Source organism: Halichoerus grypus, chromosome 8 (genome assembly GCF_964656455.1).
Source record: "Halichoerus grypus chromosome 8, mHalGry1.hap1.1, whole genome shotgun sequence".
Taxonomy (NCBI): Eukaryota; Metazoa; Chordata; class Mammalia; order Carnivora; family Phocidae; genus Halichoerus; species Halichoerus grypus.
In genome coordinates, this window is record NC_135719.1 from 38,885,671 (window position 1) to 38,906,811 (window position 21,141).

General features: G+C 38.3%; 1 protein-coding gene across 6 annotated transcripts in view; it reads right to left on the reverse strand.

Moving 5' to 3' along the window:
- Nucleotides 1-21,141, reverse strand: part of SCAPER (S-phase cyclin A associated protein in the ER) — a 529,442-nt gene that overhangs the window by 256,210 nt on the left and 252,091 nt on the right. For all 6 annotated transcript variants that reach the window (XM_078079039.1, XM_078079040.1, XM_078079036.1 and 3 more), the window contains one exon: nucleotides 2,429-2,494. In XM_078079039.1, coding sequence (XP_077935165.1) covers nucleotides 2,429-2,494 — 66 coding nt within the window. The remainder of the gene's footprint in view (nucleotides 1-2,428; nucleotides 2,495-21,141) is intronic.

Consider the following 21,141-nt stretch of genomic DNA (forward strand, 5'->3'; position numbering starts at 1 on the left):
CCTCTCCTGCTATATTCTTCTTCTTCTTTTTTTCTTTCTTAACATATATTGCATTATTTGTTTCAGAGGTACAGATCTGAGATTCAACAGTCTTGCACAATTCACAGCGCTTACCAGAGCACATACCCTCCCCAGTGTCCATCACCCAGTCACCCCATCCCTCCCACCCCACCCCCCACTCCAGCAACCCTCAGTTTGTTTCCTGAGATTAAGAATTCTTCATATCAGTGAGGTCATATGATACATGTCTTTCTCTGTTTGACTTATTTCACTCAGCATAATACCCTACAGTTCCATCCACGTCATTGCAAATGGCAAGATCTCATTCCTTTTGATGGCTGCATAATATTCCATTGTATATATATACCACTTCTTCTTTATCCATTCATCTGTTGATGGACATCTTGGCTCTTTCCACAGTTTGGCTATTGTGGACATTGCTGCTATAAACATCGGGGTGCACGTACCCTTTCGGGTCCCTACTTTTGTATCTTTGGGGTAAATACCCAGTAGTGCAATTGCTGGATCATATGGTAGCTCTATTTTCAACTTTTTGAGGAACCTCCATACTGTTTTCCAGAGTGGCTACACCAGCTAATGCAAAACTATTTTAACTACATAGGTATCATTAAGATATTATTAAACATCTGTTAGCACAGTCCTACCTCATTCTTCTTTTAAATTTTTTTCCAGAAATTCTCATTTATTTTTCCATACATTCTTTAAAATTATTCTATTTTTTAAAAGGTAGTTGTTTTATTCAGATTACATTTCATTTGTAGGAGAATTTAGAGAATTTACTATACCATGTTTTCTATCCAAGAGTATAATTTGTCTTTCCATTATGTAAGTCTTCTTTAATACCCTTTGTTAGCATTTTAAGGTTTTTAATTTTTATGAAGCCTTCATATTTCTTGTTAAGTTTATTTTTAGTTTATTTTTTATTGCTATTGTAATGATATTTATGTTTTCTAACTGATTGTAAGAAAAGAAAGTATTAATTTTGTAGCCTGGATGTTGCATAAATGTAAGGTAAGTTACTCACCCTCTGTAAGGTTTAGCTTCCCTAATGAAATTCATTGAGTTATTGTTAGGAATAAAGGAGTCAACACAAGTAAAGACCCTTGAATGAGGCAAAGGTTCAGTAAACATTACCTATTATTAATATTATCACATTTGGTGATCAGCCACCTTACTGAATTGATTCTCTAATTTCTACTAGTTTTTCACTTGATTCTCTTGGGTTTTCCAGACAGACAGTATCATCATAATCTTGATAATTTTGTTAACATCTTTAATATTTTACAAAGTTTTTTCTTTTAGAATGGCAATGACTAATAGTTTCAAAACAACAATTAAAGTAATTTTCTGATCGGTTATCTCATTTCTGACAGGCAACAATATTTCTGTTTTACATGTAAATAATTGGGGCGCCTGGGTGGCTCAGTTGTTAAGCGCCTGCCTTCGGCTCAGGTCATGGTCCCAGGGTCCTGGGATCGAGCCCCGCATCGGGCTCCCTGCTCCGCAGGGAGCCTGCTTCTCTCTCTCCCACTTCCCCTGCTTGTGTTCCCTCGCTCGCTGTGTCTCTCTCTGTCAAATAAATAAATAATCTTAAAAAAAAAAACCTTTAAATGTAAATAATTGCCACATTAAAATGCTATAGCATATCTACACCAACCACTGGTTATAGATATTCCTCAATTTGTGGCAGTTAAGTTCTTTCTTTTTTCACTATGAAAAATAGTATTAAAATAGTCATCTTTGTATATAAATATTCGGGCACATTTTGCATTATTTCCCTCAGCAGCCTAAAGTAGATGTTCTAAGCTCTGGATTCACATTGCCTTTCAATAAGACTACACTAACCTGCACTCCCATCGGCAGTGTTTCTGAGTACCTTCCTCACTGCACCTCTAACCGGTAATATCTTTGAGAGAAGCAAAATGATGGTGGCTGTGTTTAGCTATTGTGTAGTTAAACTAACAGCCAGTGGTGGAGTCTAACTCCTCATCTATCAAGTGGCCCTGGCCATAATCCTGAACAAGACCTCCTCAGAGCAAGAACCAGCACAGGGCTGCCAGAACCTATTCTGTTAGAGCAGGATTTTTCTACCTGGGCACTACCGACGTTTTGGATGAGATAATTCTTTGCTTCAGTCTTGCCCACTGAAGAGTGTTTAAGAGCATCCCTGGGTCTCTATGCACTTGATGGGAATAGCACCATTTCTCCCAGCTGTAATAATCAAAATGTGATCAAATATCCCCAAGCACCGCAAAATTGTCCCCTGCTGGAAAACACTGTGTTAGAAGAATGAAATTCTAGGCTTCAGATATAAAGCTTAGGGTCACAGGAATAGAAGTTCAGATAAACTTTTATATAGGCAGACATCAGTAAGACAGAGAAATAAAATGCAGAGTAAAATACTCACTTTGCTTTATAAGGTGAGTCAGATCCAGAATTTTTTGTTTCTATTAAGCTCTCATATTCCTTGGCCCTGAAGAGAAAAAAGTTTTATCACTGTTAGTTATTGTGCTGCCAATTTTTATAACAAACTAAAACCCTAATTATGTTTTTCCTGTTCCAGTATTAGAAACATTAGTGTAACACTTTGATTTCTGAGAATATTTCTTTAAAATACTACAAATGCTATCAAAAAAGATTAAAAAATAAATATTTCCTCATAGGATAAAGAGGAGCTTCATATAAACATTTCTCAGTTTACAGACCTGGTATAGAATGGGGCTTATTTTTCAGAAATATTAAAATCGTGATAATTAAATTTGAAATCATATTAAGTTTCTATAAAACAGTTGAAATGGCTAAACATCCATATACCTTAAGAGGTATATAATACAAAATTGAATACGAGAATAGTTATTTACCACTATAAATAATTTAAAAGGCAGTGGAAATGACTAGACACTCAAAGATTTGTCTTCTTTTGTTTTTTTTTTTTTCTTAATTTTTTTTTTTTTTTAAGATTTTTATTTATTTGACAGAGAGAGACACAGCGAGAGAGGGAACACAAGCAGGGGGAGTGGGAGAGGGAGAAGCAGGCTTCCCGCGGAGCAGGGAGCCCGATGCAGGGCTCGATCCCAGGACCCTGGGATCATGACCTGAGCCGAAGGCAGACGCTTAACGACTGAGCCACCCAGGCGCCCCTTCTTTTGTTTTTTATTTATATTTGCTAAATACTGAAAGTCTAGAAAAATCTGAGATAACATTTCTCTGCCACTGTCTAACTAGGCTCTAGCTTGCTTGAACCAATAGGGATAGCCATCAACAGTTAATCGATTTAACATAGGTGTCACTATAGCAATCCCTTAATATTGACTTAATTTGTAAATTTCTCTTTTTGAAAGAAAAAGAGGAAAATACTAATTTAAATTTCATCTGCTCACCCAAAGGGTCCTAGTCTCAAAGAATTAGTCTAGTGACCTATGAAAGAATTAGTCACAATGTGTATACCAATCTAGACTGCAATGAAAAAATAAGTAATACTTCATAAAAAATCATGAAAGATGCAAGTTACAACAGCTCTAATAAGGAAAAAGCGAACTACCACAGGTTAAACATGGGAGCAAAAGAATAAATTAGAGTTAAACATTAAATTATATATTGTTGTAACCTACACATGCTCATTGCTATCAGCCAAAATATTAAGGCATATGAAAATGGGGAATAACCACTTACAGTGGCAAATAATTGTGAACTTGGTCCTTAGTTAAGATGGCAGAGGAGTAGGAGACCTAAATTTCGTCTGGTCCCAGGAATTCAGCTAGATAGGGATCAAACCATTCTGAACACCTGCGAACTCAACAGGATATCAAAGAAAAGAATAGCAGCAACTCTCTGAACAGAAAAGCAACCACTTTCTGGAAGGTAGGACGTGCGGAGAAGTGAATCCGAGGCTATATTGGAGAGGACAGATGGCGGGGGAGGGGGCCTCCGGCGGCCACTTCCAGCCAAGTGATAGAGCAGCAGAGCACAAAATCGGAACTTTTAGAAGTCTGCTCCGCTGAGGGACGTCGCTCCAGTGGCTAAGCTGCGGGGGTGGAATCATCGCTGGGACAGTGTGGTCTCAGGACCCTCGGGGTCACAGAAAGACGGGGGGTGCCTGAGTGCAACAGAGCTCCCAGGTATCGGAGCGGGGAAGCCGGCTGCAGAGACAGAGCCGAGGAGTGGGCTCCCAGCTCGGGGTTGCCATAAACCTGTGATCCGCGGCACAGTTGGGCCATTGCTCTTCCAGCAGGGACCCAACAAGCGGCAGATCTGGGGAGACTCCCCTTCCTCCCCCGGGAGGAGAGCTGCGGGAGCGCACCGCAGGGATCTGCTGGGTTTGGAGACTCCACCCGGGGTCGGGTGCCAGAGATAGAAATGCGCGGTCACAGGCCGGGTCAGCACGGAGTGCGGCCGGAGACCGGGGAGACGGGAGTGATTGACTGCTTTTTTCTGGGGGCTCACTGAGGAGCAGGGCCCCAAGTTCTCGGCTCCTCCGGGGCGGAGATTGGGAGGCCACCATTTTCACTCTCAGCCTCCAAAGCTGTACGGAAAGCTTGCAGGTAACAAAAGCTCCCGAGAGCAAACCTGAGCAGAGACTTAGCCCAGACTGGCAAGGGCGGGGCAATTCTGCCTCCGGCAAAGACCATTGGGAACCACGCAACAGGCCCCTCCCCAGAAGATCAGCAAGAACATCCAGCCAAGACCAAGTTTACCGATCAATGAGAACGGCAGAACTCCAGCACTAGGGGAACATAGCACATAGAATTCATGGCTACCCTAGGACCCACCAACTGCACTATTGGGTATTTACCTCAAAGATACAAATGTAGTGATCCGAAGGGGCACCTGCACCCCAATGTTTATAGCAGCAATATCCACTATAGCCAAACTCTGGAAAGAGCCCAGATGTCCACTGACAGATGAATGGATAAAGAAGACGTGGTGTATATATATATAATGGAATATTATGCAGCATCAAAAAAATGAAATCTTGCCATTTGCAACAATGTGGACGGAAGTACAGGGTATTATGCTAAGCGAAATAAGTCAATCAGAGAAAGACAATTATCATATGATCTCACTGATATGAGGAATTTGAGAAACAAGACAGAGGATCATAGGAGAAGGGAGGGAAAAATGAAACAAGACGAAACCAGAGAGGGAGACAAACAATAAGAGACTCTTAATCTCAGGAAACAAACAGGGTTGCTGGAGTGGAGGGGGGTGGGAGGGATAGGGTGGTTGGGTGATGGACATTGGGGAGGGTATGTGCTATGGTGAGCACTGTGAATTGTCTAAGACTGATAAATCACAGACCTGTACCCCTGAAACAAATAATACATTATATGTTAATAAAAAAAAATTGTGAACTTGTATGAAAGGGAGAAAGGGCAACAGTTATGGAAGGTTGAATATATTCCAAGTATTTTTCCAGGAGCTAAACATCCATTGTCTCATACACAGTCCTAAAAACTCGATATGGTATGATCCCCAGTTCACAAAGAAGAAAGTAAGGCTTAAGAAGAGGCCTACTATATCAAAAAATACATTTATCTAAGGCTTAAAGTGGGAAGGATCAAATCCATTCTGTCATTCATGCACATATAACTAAAAAATTATCCAAAAAATTCTACCTTTACCTGAAATGGTGGTTAATCACTTTTTCCTAATATGAATCTTGTCTTGATCAAATTTTCAGCAATCAAATATTTATTTCCACAGTTCCTACTCTCTATAAACTAGGAGATACATACATAGCAAGGATGAGGTAAAAACATAGTAGGAATATTCAAGGAATTTATTCTCCATAAGAAAGAGGAAGCTACAACACTATGAAAAGACACCCAAGTCTACGAAGCAGAGTAAGTGAGAGATGAGTATTGCCGCAAGTGCTCATTTCCAGCTAGGATGCTAAAGGTAAGTTTCCTGAAGGAAATGGAATGTGTACTTGCTTGAAAGATAGGGAGCATCTGAATACACAAAAAAATGAGGAAATGGCATTAACAGCAGAGAAAAGTAAGCAAACAATGCTGAACATGGGAAAACACTACTTACGCTTAGGGAATAGTGTACAGATCCATTCTGCTGGAGCAAAAGATTAAAACGTGGGAATAGTGAGAGATAAAGCAGAAAACAAGTCCTTTCAGACACTCTTACAATTAAATACTGATGACTTGTTTTATGGATAATGACCTACTTTACTAAGATTTTAAATTTTATTACTGTTGTATACTGCATTCCCTCATTTTTTAATCCCCATGTCATCTTGGGTATACTCTTAATGTGGGTTATTTGTTTACTCCATTTTATTTTTTGTTAGCCTTTTCACTGGGTAACCTTTGTTAGCTTTTCACAGTTTACCAATATTCTCAAATAATTAGATCTTATTAACCTCTATTTCATCTGTTTTTATCTTTTTTAAAGATATAGTATATTGTAAGTGTCTCGGGTGTATTTGTTTTTTTTTTTTTTTTAAAGATTTTATTTATTTTTTTGACAGAGAGAGACACAGAGAAGAGAGGGAGAAGCAGGCTTCCTGCAGAGCAGGAAGCCCGATGCGGGGCTCAATCCCAGGACCCTGGGATCATGACCTGGGCCGAAGGCAGACACTTAACGACTGAGCAACCTAGGCGCCCCTCATGTGTATTTGTTAAATAAAAATAAATAACATCTATCCTATTTCCCATGGACGCTGATGTGAATATTGTTCTAGATCTTTGAGTTGTTTAGGCCATTTTTATTTACTCCTAAAAAACTCTTACTTAAAACAATGTTCTTGATTCATTAACATAATAAAATTAAAACAAAACAAAACAGGAGGGGGGAAAGATGGCGGAGGAGTAGGGGACCCTATTTCAACTGGTCCCCGGAATTGAGCTGGATATCTACCAGACCACTCTGAGCACCCACGAAACCAGCCTGAGATGTAAGAAGATCTGGATCTCTACAAACAGAATATCGCAGGCAGTTGGTTTTGAGGTACAAAGCGGAGAGCCGTGATCCTGCGGGCAGATATCGGAGCATAAAGGGCGGTGGGAGGGTGCCTGGCCGTGGGGATCCTACACCGCCGGTGAGTGACAGCCTCGCACGGTGCGGACGGGGCACAGACTCGCAGACCGGTAGTGTCGGAAAAGGACTTTAGGGCAGCTCCTGGGGTGGAAAACCAGAGTGGCGGGGTCGCGCGCACGCAAACTGCAGCCTCCGAGGCGGAAACCCGGTGCGCCGGGGTCGAGCCGGTGAACTGCAACCTCGGGGGTGGAAACCCCAAGCAGCGGAGTTGCGCACGCGAACTGGGAGCGGCTGGCGGTTTTAGAAGCACAAAGGGCAGAGACGTTCCCGACCTGGAGGCTGGACTGGGAGCGCTGCGGAGGGGCGCACAACCCAGGATGCTGCAGTTTATAGCAGCACGGACAGAAACGGGAGACAGTGTGGCCTGGAGAACTCACTGAAGAACAGACTGAGGTCTCTCTGCTCTGAGGCAGAGGGTTGGAAACGGTCTCTTCTGCTGTGACTCGCGGAAGAGACACGGAAAGCCGCCAGGGAAAGGCGCCAGAGAAAAAAAGCCCCAAAGACTGATTCCCACTGAGCCCATCCCCCACCACAGGGGCGCAGGGCAACTCCGCCCAAACAGGGTTGCCTGAGTAACAGCGCGGCAGGCCCCTCCCGCAGAAGACAGGCTGGGAAAACAAGAGGCCAGCAACCCTAAGGTCCCAAGAAAACAAGTGCATCTGGCTTGGGTTCTGGTCAATAATTTGGACTCTATACATTCTCTCAAACACCCACCAACAGAATGACTAGGAGGAGGAGCCCCCCAAACAGAAAAGACTCAGAGATTATGACTTATGCTGCAGATTTACAAATGGATGCAGATATAACCAAGATGTCGGAGATGGAATTCAGGCTAGCAATTGTGAAGACAATGGCTAGAATGGAGAAATCAATTAATGGCAACATAGAGTCTCTAAGGGCAGAAATAAAAGGTGAATTGGCAGAACTTAAAAATGCTATCAATGAGATCCAATTCAATCTAGATAATCTAACAGCTAGGGTAACTGAGACAGAAGAGAGAATAAGCGATCTGGAAGACAGTAAAATAGATAAAAAGGGGAAAGAGGAGGCCAGGGAAAAACAACTCAGAATCCATGAAAATAGAATCAGAGAAATAAGTGACACCATGAGGCGTTCCAATGTCAGAATCATTGGAATCCCGGAGGGAGTGGAGAGAGAGAGAGGGCTAGAAGATGTATTTGAGCAAATCGTAGCTGAGAACTTCCCTAATCTGGGGAATGAAACAAACATTCGAGTCCTAGAGGCAGAGAGGACCCCTCCTAAGATCAAAGAAAACAGGCCAACACCCCGGCATGTAATAGTAAAACTTGCAAATCTTAGAACCAAGGAAACCATCTTAAGGGCAGTTAGGGGGAAGAGATTCCTTACGTACAGAGGGAGGAACATCAGAATAACGTCAGACCTATCCACAGAGACCTGGCAAGCCAGAAAGGCCTGGCAAGACATATTCAGGGTACTAAATGAGAAGAACATGCAGCCAAGAATACTTTATCCGGCAAGGCTTTCATTTAGAATGGATGGAGAGATGCGGAGCTTCCACGACCGGCAGAAGTTGAAAGAATATGTGACCACTAAGCCGGCCTTGCAAGAAATATTAAGGGGGGTTCTATAAAAGGAGAAAGACCCCAAGAGTGATCTACAACAGAAATTTACAGGGACAATCTATAAAAACAACGTCTTCACAGGCATCATGATGACAATTAATTCATATCTTTCAATAATCACTCTCAACGTGAATGGCCTAAACGCTCCCATAAAACGGCACAGGGTTGCAGACTGGATAAAAAGACAGGACCCATTCATATGCTGTCTACAAGATAGTCGTTTTGAACCTAAAGATATATCCAGACTGAAAGTGAAGGGATGGAGATCCATCTTCCATGCCAGCGGACCTCAAAAGAAAGCTGGGGTAGCAATTCTTATATCAGACAAATTAGATTTTAAACTAAAGTCTGTAAATAAGAGACACAGAAGGACACTATATCATTCTTAAAGGGTCTATCCAACAAGAAGATCTAACAATTGTAAATATCTATGCCCCCAACATGGGAGCAGCCATCTACATAAGCCAACTGTTAACCAAAATAAAGAGTCATATTGATAACAATAGGTTAATTGTAAGGGAGCTCAATACTCCACTCTCAGCAATGGACAGATCATCTAAGCAGAAAATCAACAAGAAAACAAGAGCTTTGAATGATACAAGGACCAGATGGACCTCATAGATATTTACAGAACATTCCACCCTAAAACAACAGAATACTCATTCTTCTCGAGCGCACATGGAACTTTCTCCAGAATAGACCATACACTGGGTCACAAATCAGGTCTCAACCGATACCAAAAGATTGAGATTATTCCCTGCATATTCTCAGACCACAATGCTCTAAAACTGGAACTCAATCACAAGAAAAAATTTGACAGAAATTCAAACACATGGAAGCTAAAGACCACTCTGCTCAAGAATGTTTGGGTCAACCAAGAAATCAAAGAAGAACTTAAACAATTCATGGAAATCAATGAGAACGAAAACACATCAGTCCAAAACCTATGGGTACTGCAAAGGCGGTCCTAAGGGGGAAACAGATAGCCATCCAAGCCTCACTCAAAAAAATAGAAAAATCCCGAATTCACCAACTAACTATACACCTTAAAGAACTAGAGAAAAAGCAACGAACGACGCCTAAGCCACGCATTAGAAGAGAAATAATTAAAATTAGAGCAGAGATCAATGAATTAGAAACCAGAAACACAGTAGATCACATCAATGAAACCAGAAGTTGGTTCTTTGAAAGAATTAATAAGATTGATAAACCACTGGCTAGACTTATCCAAAAGAAGAGAGAAAGGACCCAAATTAATAAAATTATGAATAAAAGGGGAGAGATCACGACCAACACCAAGGAAATAGAAACAATTATTAGAAATTATTATCAACACTATATGCCAATAAACTGAGCAATCTGGATGAAATGGAGGCCTTCCTGGAAACCTATCAGCTGCCAAGACTGAAACAGGAAGAAATTGACAACCTGAATAGGCCAATAACCAGTAACGAGATTGAAGCAGTGATCAAAAACCTCCCAAAAAACAAGAGTCCAGGGCCTGATGGATTCCCTGGGGAATTCTACCAAACATTCAAAGAAGAAATAATACCTATTCTACTGAAGTTGTTTCAAAAAACAGAAACAGAAGGAAAACTTCCAAACTCATTCTATGAGGCCAGCATTACCTTAATCCCCAAACCAGGCAAAGACCCCATCAAAAAGGAGAATTTCAGACCGATATCCCTTATGAATATGGATTCCAAAATCCTCAACAAAATCCTAGCTAATAGGATCCAACAATACATTAAAAGGATCATCCACCACGACCAAGTGGGATTTATCCCGGGATGCAAGGGTGGTTCAACATTCGCAAATCAATCAATGTGATAGAACACATTAATAAGAGGAGGGAGAAGAACCATATGGTCCTCTCAATTGATGCAGAAAAAGCATTTGACAAAATACAACATCCTTTCCTGATTAAAACTCTCCAGAGTATAGGGATAGAGGGAACATTCCTCAAGCTCATAAAATCCATCTATGAAAAACCCACAGCGAATATCATCCTCAATGGGGAAAAGCTGAGAGCCTTTCCCCTTAAGATCAGGAACACGTCAAGGGTGCCCACTCTCACCACTGTTGTTCAACATAGTACTAGAAGTCCTAGTAACAGCAATCAGACAACAAAAAGAAATAAAACATATTCAAATTGGCAAAGAAGAAGTCAAACTCTCTCTTTTCGCAGACGACATGATACTTTATGTGGAAAACCCAAAAGACTCCACCCCCAAATTACTAGAACTCATCCAGCAATTCAGTAATGTGGCAAGATACAAAATCAATGCACAGAAATCAGTTGCTTTCTTATACACTAACAACGCAACTGTTGAAAGAGAAATTAGAGAAACGATTCCATTTACAATAGCACCAAAAACCATAAGATACCTCGGAATAAACCTAACCAAAGAGGTAAAGGATCTATACTCTAGGAACTACAGAACACTCATGAAAGAAATTGAAGAAGACACAAAAAGATGGAAAAATATTCCATGCTCATGGATCAGAAGAATAAACATTGTTAAAATGTCTATGCTACCCAGAGCAATCTATACCTTCAATGCCATCCCGATCAAAATTCCAATGACATTTTTCAAAGTGCTGGAACAAACAATCCTAAAATTTGTATGGAATCGGAAAAGACCCCAAATCGCCAAGGAGATGTTGAAAAAGAAAAACAAAGCTGGGGGCATCATGTTGCCCGATTTCAAGCTATATTACAAAGCAGTGATCACCAAGACAGCATGGAGTGGCACAAAAACAGACATATAGACCAATGGAACAGAATAGAGAACCCAGATATGGACCCTCAACTCTATGGTCAAATAATCTTTGACAAAGCAGGAAAAAACATGCAATGGAAAAAAGACAGTCTCTTCAATATATGGTGCTGGGAAAATTGGACAGCCACATGCAGAAGAATGAAACTCGACCATTCTCTAACACCATTCACAAAGATAAACTCAAAGTGGATGAAAGACCTCAATGTGAGACAGGAATCCATCAAAATCCTAGAGGAGAACATAGTCGGTAACCTCTTTGACATCGGCCACAGCAACTTCTTTCAAGATACATCTCCAAAGGCTAGTGAAACAAAAGCAAAAATGAACTTTTGGGACTTCATCAAGATAAAAAGCTTCTGCACAGCAAAGGAAACAGTCAACAAAACAAAGAGGCAACCCACAGAATGGGAGAAGATATTTGCAAATGACACTACAGATAAAGGGCTGGTATCCAAGATCTATAAAGAACTTCTCAAACTCAACACCCAAAAAACAAATAATCAATCAAAAAGTGGGCAGAAGAGATGAACAGACACTCCTCTGAAGAAGACATACAAATGGCTAACAGACACATGAAAAATTGTTCATCATCATTAGCCATCAGAGAAATTCAAATCAAAACCACACTGAGATACCACCTTACACCAGTTAGAATGGCAAAAATGGACAGGGAAAGAAACAACAAATGTTGGAGAGGTTGTGGAGAAAGGGGAACCCCCTTACACTGTTGGTGGGAATGCAAGTTGGGACAGCCACTTTGGAAAACAGTGTGGAGGTTCCTCAAAAAATTAAAAATAGAGCTACCCTATGACTCAGCAATGGCACTCCTGGGTATTTACCCCAAAGACACAGATGTAGTGAAAAGAAGGGCCATATGCACCCCAATGTTCACAGCAGCCATGTCTGCAATAGCCAAACTGTGGAAAGAGCCGAGATGCCCTTCAACAGATGAATGGATAAAGAAGATGTGGTCCATATATACAATGGAATATTACTCAGCCATCAGAAAGATGAATACCCAACTTTCACATCAACATGGATGGGACTGGAGGAGATTATGCTAAGTGAAATAAGTCAAGCAGAGAAAGTCAATTATCATATGGTTTCACTTATTTGTGGAATATAAGGAATAGCATGGAGGACATTAGGAGAAGGAAGGGAAAAATGGGCGGGGGGAATTGGAGGGAGAGATGAACCATGAGAGACACTGGATCTGAGAAACAAACAGGGTTTTAGAGGGGAGGGGGGAGGGGGGATTGGTTAGCCCGGTGATGGGTATTAAGGAGGGCACGTACTGCATGGAGCACTTGGTGTTATACGAAAACAATGGATCGTGGATCACTACATCAAAAACTAATGATGTATTGTAGGGTGACTAACATAATAAAATTAAAACAAAAACAAAAACAAAAAAAAAACCAATGTTCTCTACACCCCCAAGCCCTTGATTCCAAAGTGTTAATTTTTTTGTTCTTTTCTTTTTTTTCATTTTTTGAGCTACCCTTATTTTGAGGCATAATTTACGTACAATAAAACAATTTAAAGTGTATAATTAATGAGTTTTCACAACAGTGTCTACCAATATAAGTGAAAGCACAATCGTAATGTAGAACATTTCTACCACCCCACAAAATGTTTTCATGACTCTCTGGAGTCAATCTCTCCTCCTTTGCTAGTAGCAACTATTCATCTGCTTTTTAGCACTAGAGCTTTCTGAATATCAAATTACCACAATCATACATACTCTACTGTTTCTGGATTCATTTAGCATAAATCTCTTGAGATTCTTTCATAGTGGTGAATGTATTACTAATTAATTCCTTTTTACTGTGTGTAGTGTCCTATTAGGTGGACATCACAATTTGTTTATCCATACAACAGTTGGGCATTTTACTTCTTTCCAGATTAGGGTTATTATGAATAAAGCTACTATGAACATTTGTGGACAAGTCATTACATAGGCAAATGTCTTAACTTCTCTTGGATAAATACCTAAGAGTGGGATTGCTGGGTCATATGATAAGCATGTGTTTTAACTTTTACCAATATATTTACAGAAGGGGTCATTCCAATGTGTATTTCTACCAGCAAACTATGAGAGGTCCAGTGGCTTTAGAACTTGAAGAGTGTCTTAATTTCCTTGTACTTGTGAATTTCCAGATTTCCTTGTGTTACTGATTTCTAACTTCATTTCCTTGTGATAAAAATGCCATGTATGATTTCAATATTTAAAAATTTATGAAAACTTGTTTTGTGGCCTAATATATGGTCTATGTTGGAGAATATTCCATGTACACTTGAGCAAAGTATGTATTCTGCTGTTTTTGGTGGAATGTTCTCTATACATCTTTTGGGTCTAGTTGGCTTGTAATGTTGTGTAAACCTTATTATTTCCTTGTGGATCTTCAGTCTAGTTGTCCTATCCATTCTTTAAAGTGGGGTACTGAAGTCTCCAACTAGTACTGTTGAATTATCTATGTCTCCCCTCAATTCTGTCAGTTTTTCCTTCATATATTTTGGGCTCTGTTAGGTGCATACATGTTTGTAATTATTATATCTTTTTGAAGGATTCACCCTTCCATGATTATATAATGTCTTTCCTTTCTATTGCACAATTTTTGTCTTAAAGTCTATGTTGTATGACATTAACATAGTTACTTCATCTATATTATTTTGTAGAGGTACTCTCTGCATAAAATATCTTGCAATCCTTTTCACATTAAACCACTTGGGTTCTTATATTTGAAGTCAGTCACTTGTTAAAAAACATATAATTGAATCATTTCTAAAAATCCACTCTGTCTTTAACCAGAGTATTTAATGTGTGTAGTGTGTGTAGTGTCCTATTAGGTGGACATCACAATTTATCCATACAACAGTTCGGCAGTTTACTTCTTTCCAGATTAGGGTTATTATGAATAAAGCTACTATGAACATTTGTGGACAATAACTGATGAGGACTGATTTTCTTTTGTCATTTTGCTATTTCCTATACATCTTTTTTCCTTCAATTTCTCCTTATTACTGCTTTGTTTTGTGTCAGATATTTTCCAGAGTACCATTTTCATTCCCTTCTCATTTCCTCTAGCATAACTAAATTTGGAAAATTTCCACCCATAATTTCCTCAAATATTCGTTCTGCCCTTTTTTTCTCTCTACTCTCCGAGACTTCCTTTCTGTATATGTTGGTCCATGCGTCTTTCAAACTCTGTTCATTTTTTCACTCTTTTCCCCTTCTGTTCCATGGAGATAATCTCAACTGACCTGACTTCAAGTTCACTAATTCTTATTTCTACTTGCCCAAATTAGCTGTTCAATTCTTCAAGTGAATTTTTCATTTCAGTCACTGTTTTTTCAATGACAAAATTTCTATTCACTTTTTTATAATTTTAATTATATGTATTAAAATATAAATATAAATTTAATATAATATCATCATTACTATTCCCCAGTTGGTTAGATATTGTTCTCATGGGTCCTTTAGTTCTCTGGGCATATTTTAACATTTTAATTTAAAGTCTTTGTCTAGTAAGGCCAATGTCTGGGTTTCCCCTGGACACTTTCTATTAATTTTTTTTCCTGTGTATAAGCTAACTTTCTTTTTGTTTGAACGCCTTGTAACTTTTTGTCAAACAAAAACGAGACATCTTAAATATTATAGTGTGGCAACGCTGAAAATCAAATTCTCCTCCTTTGACAGGGGGTGTTTTTCTTGCTTGATGTAGTTTTATATATTTGTTTAGTAACCTTTCTGAACTGATTTTCTGAAGTTTGTATTCTTTGTCATTATGGCCACTGAAGTCTCTGTTCAATTAGTTTAGGGATCAACTAGTGATACAAGTGATTTCCTTAAACACCTGGAATGACAAAAAAAAATAAAGTCTTAATCTAATTATTTGTAAATCAGCTGTGTGTGTGGTTGAGGCAAAGTGACAAAACTCTGGCAGTTGACAACTCTTACTTAGTCTTCATTTCCTACTGCATAGAAGCCTCATGGTCAGCCAGAGACAAGACCTCAGGCACTTCTCAGGTCTTTTCTGAACATGCATCCAGCCCTTGGTATGCATGTGGCCTTCTAGATTTTTCAGAGTATGTGGGAGCTCTTCAAAGCCCTTATTACTCAAAGCATTTCAATCCTCAGCCTCCCCCACCCACCCCCTACAAGCTTTTTGATTAGTCTATCGTTTGCTCTGTTTTTCCTGCTTGACTATAATGACTAATATATTTGCCTTTAAATTGTTTTTGACAATTGCCCTAGGTAGCCTCCCCAGCTCTGGGAGAATTCTGAGTTAGATGAAAGAAAGGCAACATCCTTCACAGAACCATCAAACAGGTCAAAACAACTATACAACCTTGAATGTAAGGTCAGATGTGCACACTCCAGTACTAGGTACCTGTATCAGGGACGCAGGTGGTTGTCTTCAAAGATGCTGCTGAGCTGAGGAGTGGAAGATGGAATCAGGGTAAATTAAAATGCCATTAAACACTCTTAATGACATTCTGATAATGAGTAAATGCCCTAATCAAAAAACATAAGATGACAGAGTAAATACAAAAACAAGACCCATTTATATGCTGCCTACTCATTTCAACCTAAAGATACCTGGAGATTAAATGTGAGGAGATGGAGAAACATTTATCATGCACATGGATGTCAAAAGAAAGCCAGGGTAGCAATACTTATACCAGACAAAACAGACTTTAAAAAAAGACTATAACAAGAGACAAAGAAGGACACTATAAAATAATGAAGGTGACAATCCAATAAGAAGATAACAATTTTATGGGGTGCCTGGATGACTCAGTCAGAAGAGTATGCCACTCTTGATCTCAGGGTATGATTTCAAGCTCCACATTGGTTGTAGATATTACTTAAATAAATAAAGTTTAAAAGAAAAGAAGATACAATTTTAAATATTTATTCACCCAATATGGGAGCACCCAAATACATAAAACTTAATAACAAACATGAAGAAAGTAATTGATAGTAGTAATACAATGATAGTAGGGAACTTTAAAACCCCACTTACATCAATGGACAGATCATCTAAATAGAAAATCAACAAGGAAACAGTGGCTTTGAATGACACACTGGACCAAATGGATTTAACGGATACATTCAGAACATCCCATCCTAAAACAGCAGAATACACATTCTTTTCAAGTGCACGTGGAAGATTATCCAGAACAGATTATGTATTAAGACATAAAACAAGTCTCAACAAATACAAAAAGATTTAGATCATAACATTCATCTTTTCCATCCACAACCCTATCAAACTAGAAATCAACCACAAGAAAAAAATCTGTAAAGAGCACAAATAAATGGAGGTTAAAAAATATGCTACTAAACAATGAATGGGTCATTGAAGAAATCAAAGAAGAAATTAAAAATTACATGAAAACAAATGAAATTGAAAACACGATGGTCAAAAATCTTTGGGATGACAACATGCATTCATGATAAAAGCCCTCAAAAGGGTAGAGGGGCTATATCTCAACATAATAAAGGCCATATACGAAACTATCATCCTCAACAGGGAAAAATAGAGAACTTTTCCTCTAATGTCAGGAACATGACAGGGATGTCCACTCTTACCACTGTTACTTAACACAGTACTGGAAGTTCTAGCCTTAGCATTGATATGACAAAAAGAAAGAAATAAAAGGCATCCAAATCAGCAGGGATGATGTCAAACTTTCACTATGTGCAGATGACATGATACTCTAGATAGAAAATCCAAAAGACCACAAAAAAACTGCTGGAACTAATACGCAAATTCAGTAAAGTTGCAGGATATAAAACCAATGTACAGAAATCTGTTGCATTTCTATACATCAATAATAAAGCAGTAGAAAAGAAATCAAGGAATCAATCACATTTACAATTGCACCAAAAACCATAAGACACCTAGGAATAAACCTAACCAAAGAGGTGAAAGATCTGTACTCTGAAAACTACAGAACACTTATGAAAGAAATTGAAGATGACACAAAGAAATGGAAAAACATTCCATGCTCATGATTGGAAGAACAAATATTAAAATGTCTATACCACCCAAAGCAATCTATACATTTAATTCAATCCCTATCAAAATACTACCAGCATTTTTCAAAGAGCTAGAACAAACAATCTTAAAATTTGCGTGGAACAACAAAAGGCCCCAAAAAGTCAAAGTAATCTTGAAAAGGAAAAGCAAAGCTAGATTCATCACAATTCTGAACTTTAAGTAATATTACAAAGCTGCAGTGATCAAGACAGTATGGTACTGGCACAAAAATAGACACATAGATCAATGGAACAAAATAGAAAATCCAGAAATGAACTCACAACTATATGGTCCACTATTCATTGAAAAACCAGGAAAGAATATTCAATGGAAAAAAAGAAGTCTCATGTACCATACTTTACTCGATCATCTACTTATTATTGGCTATTTAAACTGTTAATCAAATTTTTCCTCTTATGACTACCAACACAATGAACATTCAGACTATTTTAATATTGCTTAAAATGCGTACTCCCAGTCTAAGACAATATCTAGGGTATAAAGAACTTAATAAATACAAGCCACTTTTTGTTTATACATATTTCTTTTTATAATCACCATCGTTACTGTAAGTAGCCTTCCCTGACTACCCAGTCATAATGAAGTTTATTTCCCTAGAATTCACCTAAATACTTATTTGTACCTTTCTTCTGCTACTTTGGACACGTTGTCTCATGTAAGAGTTATTTATATGTAATTTACCTCTATTAATACTTTATGTTCTATTCACTTTTCTTTGAAGATAATGCAAATATTTGAATAATGGGTTGAATGGATCCCTTAAGACACATATAAAGGATGCAAAATGAGTGTAAAAAACAGTTTTAAAATTAGATTTAATATTAGGTTTCACCTTAAAGTTCTAAATCAGAATCCTGTAATAGTTGTTAGCCCTTATGTCTTTCTTCTGCCTCTACTCTGCTCAACTTAGGTCTCCATGGCCATGTAGGTTCACTGGTCAACTGTCAGCCAAGGCTTAACCCTATTCAATTCTCAAACAAACACAGATTCAAGATAAACTCTGTGTATGTCTGTCTGTGCATCTATATCTGAATTTACACCGAAACATAAACATATACGTGGACAGATAGCTATTCACTTTTTTTTCTCATATATTCATTTATATGTATACATACCTGTATCTATAGATATATATAGATACACATAGACACACACTCCTTTCTCCCCTTGCATCATTTCAGAACATCTTCTTGAAAGTCAATTATTCTCAGAGATAAGGATTCTGTTAGCCTAACGATTACCAGTGGACATTGAAGGTGATATGCAAGCTGCCAACACTGCAGACACAGGTCTGGCCATATACAGTGAAAAACCTATGAATCCAAATGTTGCTCTAGGTAGCAGCTCTCTACGTTACTCCATTCCTACCTCCATTCAAACTCCAGATCAATGACACTCTGTTCCACAAATCTAGTTTCTTGCTTAATGTCATCATGCTTCTGTCCTAAAACTCAGTCTAGTGATTAGAGCTTTACTGCCTATCTTGCTTTTCTTGGTCCTCTGTGCCAAATGATGGATCCTTTCCACTTAAACTTCAGCAGTAAAGTTCTGACTGTTCGTATGGACTCCTCTTTCAGAAGAAAATCTGCCTGAATGTAAAAACTTTAAGGAAACACATGCACTCTCACAGTTCTTCATCCATGAATAAGTCATATAGAACCCTACTAATTAGTTTTAGAACACATACCCACAATATAAACCACCTGCTAATTCTGGCTTTGCCATTAGACAGTGTCCCTCATCTAGCTGGCTAAAGGAAAACCAAATATCCAGTTTTACATCGTCTTGAATCGGGCTTCTACAACCTTACCTTCACTAACTCTACCATGAAACCTGGAACAGACCATCCTGCCTCAAGACTGAACTCTGATTTATGGAAGCAATACTCATAGTTCTTTTATCCATTTTTAAAACGCCAAAGAAATCCTAGTGATATGAACACTAATCCCACAATCCAATCTCATCTAATTCTTTGTAACAAATGTTTGTTGAAAACATACTGGGTGCCAGCAACAGAGACAAAAATCCTTATGAAGTTTATATTCTAATGAGAGAAAAACAAAGTGTAAATAATAATTAAATAAATAGGATTTTAGATGATGGTAAGTGCTACAGCAAAAAAGAACTGGGGAATGCTGCTAATGCTGCTTGACAATTTTGTTTTCAGTCACTACAGACTAATATCATACTGGCCCTTCTGTTATGAACAACAATGAAAATTCCTAAAGCATACGGAATTACTGATTTTCATGTATAGACAACTGGTAGCCTAGGACAATATTCCCTGAGCAAAAGGAAACAAATTAACTAGGTCCCATGATTACTTCATCTTTTGCCTGAAGGCACTTTCCAAACAGCTATATATGAGGGGAAAGAGGTAACCAAAACAGAGGATGTAAGGGTGAGCCAAGGAGACAGTTGGCATTTATGCACAGAGAAAGAGAGAAGGGATGTGTGCAACGAAGGTCCAGAAATCTCCAAAGGTCCTCTTTAAGTCTTTGGCCATATTAACTTATGAATAAGCATGGCAAGACTTCCCACAGCAGAGGAAAGACCAACTACCAAGGAACTGTAAGCTGAACAATTACCAGAGCTTGCATAAAGCTGAGACATGTTTGAGTTTCAAATGCTATATTACAAATATTTATTGAACGCTCTAGTCATTCAGTGGAGACTTTACAAAGGCCAAACATTTAGGAGTAGGGCCAATCTAGCTCTAGAATTAAAGGTTACTCAAAGCCCACCTCACAAAACTTAAAATCAAGGCATGTAACCTGTATGACAGAATAAAATTCCACATTCTATTAAGAAAAACAACAAAATCCAAACGTACAATAACATAGAGCTCATACTGCCCAATGAAAGGATAAAAATAAAAATAGTAGCAACAAAATTACTAGGCATAAATAACAGGAAACATACTTGTATTGGGGAGAAAAATCAGTCAATAAACAATTTCAGATGGAGAAATTGTAAGTATGATGGACTTCAAATAAATTCATAAATATGTTAAAGGAAACCATAAACAAAAAAGAACAAATCAGAATTAGAAAGAGATAAACTGAAACTATAATAAAGAACCAAAAGGGACTCAGAGAGATGTGAAATGCAACATATAAAATGAAAAATTCAGTGGACAATTTTAATAGCAGATGACAAACAGCAGAAGAAAATATCATATAAGGCAACAGAACTATCCAAATTGATGCAGAGGAAAAAAAAATGACTTGTGGAACATCAAACACTCTATTTTAAGTGCAACTGAAATCCCATAAAAGAAAAAGAAATAGTCTGGCATAGAAAAAAATTTTTGAAGAAACAGTAGTCAAATTTTTCTAAATTTGAGGGAAAATATAAACTCACAGATTCAAGAAACTTAATGAACAGCAAGCAGGAAAAACAGAAAGAAAACCGTATCAAGGCATATTATAATGAAATTGCTTAAAACCATCATATGAAAAATATACTAAACAGCCAAATGAAAACAAGAAATACTGTATATAGTAAAAAAAGGATTAGAATATGTGCTGCCTTCAGGCAATGAATCGTGGAACACTACATCGAAAACTAGTGATGTAATGCATGATGATTAACATAATCATAAAAAAGTAA